Source organism: Martes martes (genome assembly GCF_963455335.1).
Source record: "Martes martes genome assembly, chromosome: 1".
Lineage (NCBI taxonomy): Eukaryota > Metazoa > Chordata > Mammalia > Carnivora > Mustelidae > Martes > Martes martes.
Window position 1 is genome coordinate 58,877,426 of NC_137888.1, and position 6,000 is coordinate 58,883,425.

Below are 6,000 nucleotides of genomic sequence, written 5' to 3' on the forward strand. Positions count from 1 at the left end.
ACACACCCAGTTTGGAAAAGAACCTTGACCAAATCACTGAATGTTCTCAGATGACACCCTTTGAACACACTCAGGTTTCCCCTATGTTGGTTGAAAGAAATTAGATTCTGCTTTCTCCTTCTAACTGTGATCCTTTCTCCTGTTGTTACTGCCAAATGTCTGGAATGAATGGTCTGTGACCACAGCCTCAATTTCCTCCACACCCACCCTCTCCTCAACACCAGCAATCTTGTGGCTCCTATACCCTTCCATTCAGAACCCAGTTTTGAAGGTCACCAGCTCCTTTGGCCTTTCTTCAGGGCTGGTACCCCTGGGTTGTTGGAAGATTCTGATGCTATTAACCACTTCCCTTTCCTTGTAAATCCCTTTTCTTACCCCCTACTACTACCCCTGTACTTCGCCCTGTCTCCTTCGCTTTCTCTGCAAGCCGGTCTTTCTCTTTAGGCATGTTAATGCAGACATTTCCCCACGTCTCATCCGCCCAGCTTTCTCTCTGCACCTTTTCTCATCATTCTCCCTCAGTCCCAGAACCCCAGCGGAGCCTCGATACAGTTGATTTCTCTTTCGTTTTTTGTTTTTGTTTTGTTTTGTTTTGTTTACCACTGCAGTCATAGTTCAGTTCCCTCTGCCCTTCATACAGGTGCTTGACCTGCCTGGAATGTGAGTCCCTCCACGCTTCCTGCCTCGCTCTTTTCGGCTTCTCTTCATCTCAAACATCACTTCCAAAGGGAAGCCTTCCCTGACCCTCACAGACGAGACTAGACTCACCAATTACACATTTCCATGTCACCCTCTATTTCTCCTTACACATTACTTACGTGCAATAGTTTATTAATGCTTACCTCTCCTCTGAGAGTCTGAGCTTCATGACAGCATGATTTATGTCTGTCTTGTTCAAGTATCGCCAGCATGAAGCACAGTTCCTCACACATGACACACACACCCTTTCTTATTAACTAACAGAATAACTAACCCACATTTTAGCTTTGCCTTCTTTTTCCTAGACAGCAATCTCCTATTATCCCACACATACTTGCCACATCTCTTTTACCCTGTATGTTTGATACTATGGATGAGTTTCAAGCTCAGTTCATTTACTAAAAAATTGGGTGGTATCTTTAGTAATTCCTTGAATAAATGCTGGGCTTTATTTGCCCACGTATGAAATGAAAGGATTTAATTTGAAGGTTTCTAAAGCCCTTCCTGTTCGAAAACTTTATATTTCTCAAAAGTCTCATACATCTCCTTCATTTCACGAATGAGGAAATTATTGTCAAAGAGGGTAAACAATTTCTTAAAGATGACACAGTTAGTGGTTAAAAGTATACCTCATGACAAACCTTTAAACGTAACACAGAGATATATAAAAATCAAGAAAGTAAGGGAAAAGAGATTGAGAATTTTTTTTTGAAGATTTTATTTATTTATTTGAGAGAAAGAGGAAAAAAACACAAGCAGGGGGAGCCACAGAGGGAGGGGAAGAAGCAGGCTCCCCGCTGAGCCAGAAGCCCAATTCTGGGCTCTATCCCAGGACCCTAGGATCATGACCTGAGTGGAAAGCAGATGCTTAATCAGCTGAGCCACCCAGGCGCCCGGAGGTTGAGATTTTACTGAGAAAATGCAAAGCACCAAAATATTCAATGCATGGATGAAATTTGGAAGTAAAGGGGCATTAAATAATACAATACATTCAATTTCAATGTAAATATCTACCTTTCCCCATCTATCCAAACTTATCATTCAAGATCCATTTTCTCCATTAAGACTTCAACAGCTCCAATCCACTGTAATACCTACCATCTTTGGGATCAATTTAAAATATTCTCCAATTATTTTGTCTTACCTTGATCTCCCTAATTTATATTGCTAATAACTTTTCGCCACTATTCACAAACACATCATAAATAATTCAGTGTTTCCAATACTTTCTATTACTTTATTAATTGCTTAAGCATAGATGTTGAGAGGAAACCACTATGCAAATTCATAACTCTCAAACTAGAAAAAGGAGACAGGACTGAAATTAATGAAAACAAACCCCTTCTCTTTTGCAACTGTTTTTCATCTTTTGCAAACATGTTGAAGCTACCAACAGTCCTGTTTTGATTTTTAGTTCCTCTTCTTGTTACTTCCTGCCCTCTAGTGGAAGACAATGACGAACAAACCAAATAAGCCCAAAGAAGGAAAAAAGTGGAGGAGTCCTTCTTAGTAATCAGGATCTTAGTATCAGTGACTTTGATAAAAGGTAGAATCAAGTTGATTAGGATAGCAAAATATAATGTGAACACAAGAAAAAAATCTAGAATACAGATAGGCTACAGTAAGGAGATTGTGAGGGAAGAAGACCAGACACAGAGTTGGAGAGCCTTGCTTGACAGTGGACCATTTACATTGTTTTAATTTTTCCCTGCAGGCATTTTTTTAATAAACCTTGCCTACCAACTACCACATTGCTTGAATTCACAGGCAAATAAATCAACATAAAAGTAAAAAGATTTTTTAAATTCTGTGTTTTACATGGAAGTCATTAGTTCTTTTTTTAAGATTTTTATTTATTTATTTGATAGAGAGAACACAAGCAGGGGAAGTAGCAGTCAGAGGAAGAAGGAGAAACAGCCTCCCTGCTAAGCAGGGAGCCCAACACGGGGCTCCATCCCAAAACTTGGAATCATGACCTGAGCCAAAGGCCGATGAGCCACCCAGGCCTAGTTCTGAAGTCATTAGTTCTTAGGCGCCTTTGTGAATTTATCTTGTACAACAAATTGAGTTATTTCTGTTTGGCAGTATTAATAACAAAGCAGTATTAGTAATAAAGACATAAAGTCATACCCCAAATAGTTTGCTTCTATTATTCTAAATTATTTCATGGTGAATTTATCATGTAAATCTCTGCATGTAATGTAATTTGCTTTTTTTATCCTGATCCTAAATATTTCGATAACTTTACAATTATATAAGCACAGTTTTCAGAGATTTGACTTACGTAGTATCTTCTGGTTGCATTCAGAAACAGTTTTAAAATGCAAACCTTTAAAACATTACAATTCAAAATTATCCATTACGTTTTCATCTTGATTTTTTTCTCCTTTACCCAAAAGTCATAATGTGATTTGACATGAAAAATAACCTCTTGCCTGGCTGGCTTCCCTGCCAAGTTGGGTCTTTGCTTTCCACAACAGATCTCAACTACTGAAATATTTAGATCACTTGATTTTTCTTAAGTGAGTAAGTAGTCCATTAAGCCTATAACCAAGCATGGGCATAATTTTTTTCCGTGGTGTTAAAAATAGTGGTGCTTTTTAGTGAAAGGCATAAGCCTATTCAAATATCTGGTGATGCTACAGGCCGGACTGGGTGTGACTCTGTCACTGACAAGTGGTGTTGGACAAATCAATTCACCTCTCCAGGCCTCAGATTCTACCTTCATAAAATGGAAAACTGTCTTCCATGCCTACTTCACTGGTTTGCTTTGCAGATCAAAGGACAAAAAGTATATGAAAATTCTGCAAAGAAAGACACAGGAATACAATATGGTTATTTTATTTGTGCTCACCAGGAAGACTGTCATGTGGAAAACAGATAGTTTTGCTGGAAGGTAGGCAGTATTTTATAAGTCTTTTATTTTTTCAATGATCAAATTATGAAATGTAATGCCAACTACACTGTTCCCTTGCAGCTGCTCCCATTTACTAAAAGTGAAACCTGAAAACTCCCTCCCACATCAACTCCTACCAACCCTCTGTAGTGAAACCAGGACACCCCCCCAAGAGCCCCCATTGTCCTACAACTCCTACGAGAACCTAGATGTTGCAGTGTCCTCTCATCCAGAAAGTGTCTTTTACAGCCTACACGTCTTAAAGATAAATACAGACATACCTCACGATGCACCACCACGCCATGAGTGTGTTCTATTTTAAAAAGCACCTGGCCATAGAAAGCGATTGAAAGCCATAAACCCTCCTAATTTATACTGTGAACAATATGGACCTGAATGAGGTGGGATTACTTTTTTTGAAGGGCAGAGAGAACCCAGATGACTTGGATCGTTACTAGAAAATACTTGATTTATTTTGTCTCGTTCAGAAAAGGGGAGGGGGAGAACGGGGAAATAAGGAAGTAGGCAGTGAGGCAAATTATAGATACCTATAGTACCATAGGATACAAAGCAAAATAAGTAAGACGAAGCACAGAGTAAGGAGAATAAAGTGAAATAAATCTGAGAGTAACCCCTGCCCCCATCTCTGTGACCACATTATCTTGCCTCGCTCCACAAGAAAGGCAAAGAAAACTTAGCAAAAGCTGAGCCACGTTTCTGGCCATTCTCCTGTCGCTCTCTCACAGAGGATTAAGACTTACCGAGCACTAAGTAGACAGTCAAAATCAGTAGAAGCCGTGGTTTAGGAGTTCTCCTAGTGCAGGGCATTTCCGATTTCTCGTATTCTGCCTTTACTTGGTACTTTGCCTCCACACAGGTATGAAAGGAGCTCTGGACATGATGGGGCTCTCTCTGGTTAGTGGCTCCGGGCGGGATCCTCTTAGCCCATCCACAGCAGGACACTCCCTTTCTACCAACCTCCTCCTTCCACTCTGTGTCTTCGGCTGATTCGTAAGTTTGAACAGAAGAAACTCTACTCTGGAACTTGACACAGCAATAGATTTCCTGTATGAAGCAGTGAAGCAAAGACGGAGGAAGCAGATTGATTGAGGTCTCTTTCAGCTCATTGGTCCCCCTCTCACTTCTGCTGCTCACAGATCAACTTTACAGTAAAGCACTGAATGTGCCCAAGATAAACAGATTTGTCTAAACTTTGGATTACAAAGCAAAACAGGATATTTATCTGTCCTTGGCCCATCCCTTTACATTTCCCAGTCACGGTAACTTTTAGAAGCTTCTCCGTGTTGAAGAACTGTGCAGCCTCAATAATAAAGTTTGGAAGAAAATATCCTCCCTCTAAGGTCTACAACTCTAGAAGAATCGTAACAAGATTAGTTTCCTACTGATACTATAATTGATTACCACAAACCCAGTGGCTTAAAAAAAACACAAATGTATCTTACAGTTCTAGAGGTCAGAAGTCTGAAATGGACCTTCCAGGACTAAATGGTGTCAGAGGGCTGTGCTCTTTCTGGACACGTGCAGAAAACCCGTTCATTGTCTTTTCCAGCTTCTGGGGGCCACCAGCATTCCTTGGATTGTGGCTGCATCATTCTCACCTCATTCCTTTGTCACATCTCCTTGGATTGTAAACCCTCCTGCTTCCTTCTTATAAAGACCCTCGTGAGGGGTGCCTGGGTGGCTCAGTCAGTCATTTAAGTGTCTGACTCTTGATCTCAGCTCAAGCCTTGATCTCAGAATTGTGAGTTGGCATGGAGCCTACTTAAAAAATTTTAGCATGGAGCCTACTTAATTTTTTTTTTTAAAGACCCTTGTGGGTACATTGGACTGCTCAGATAATCCAGGATAATCTCCTCACCTCAAAACCCTTAATCACATCTGCAAAGTCCCTTTTCCTATGTTAGGTTACCTATTTATAAGTTTCAGACAAGGACACAGACATTTTGGGAGGCCATTATTCTATCACAATTTAGTACTTACTTCCATTTATTTACTTTCACCTCTCAAGAGCCTCTAAAGACTGATCATTTGAGCCAAATTACCAATAAACACCCATCTTTAGCTGTCACACACCTGGAAATCAGACTTCCCCAAAACAACTCTGCCTTAATGTGGCTACCTCACATGCATTTAGATTATGTCTGGGAAGAAAGAAATCTGTTATGTGTTATGAATTTTCTAACCCAAGACAAAACTCTCCAGGAAAGGGAAGAAAACACTGCAAACAGGATAAAGATGAAACAACATGCATTTTTTTCTTTTAGGTTAGCAGTTTCATCTTCCCTCTTGCCAAACATTAAACTATATATATATATTTCCCCCCTTCCCCTTCTTAAGCTTTCCTTCCTGTGAACTAATTTGATTGAGACAGTGAAATCAGACAC

The 6,000-nt window shown here is 40.0% G+C and overlaps 1 protein-coding gene across 2 annotated transcripts in view; it reads right to left on the reverse strand.

The window, feature by feature from the left end:
• Positions 1-4,656, reverse strand: part of CD200R1 (CD200 receptor 1) — a 45,174-nt gene extending 40,518 nt beyond the window's left edge. For both annotated transcript variants that reach the window (XM_080818402.1, XM_080818401.1), the window contains exon 1: positions 4,357-4,656. In XM_080818402.1, the coding sequence (XP_080674528.1) occupies positions 4,357-4,423 (67 nt within the window). In that variant the 5' untranslated portion in view covers positions 4,424-4,656. The remainder of the gene's footprint in view (positions 1-4,356) is intronic.
• Positions 4,657-6,000: the final 1,344 nt, after the last annotated feature.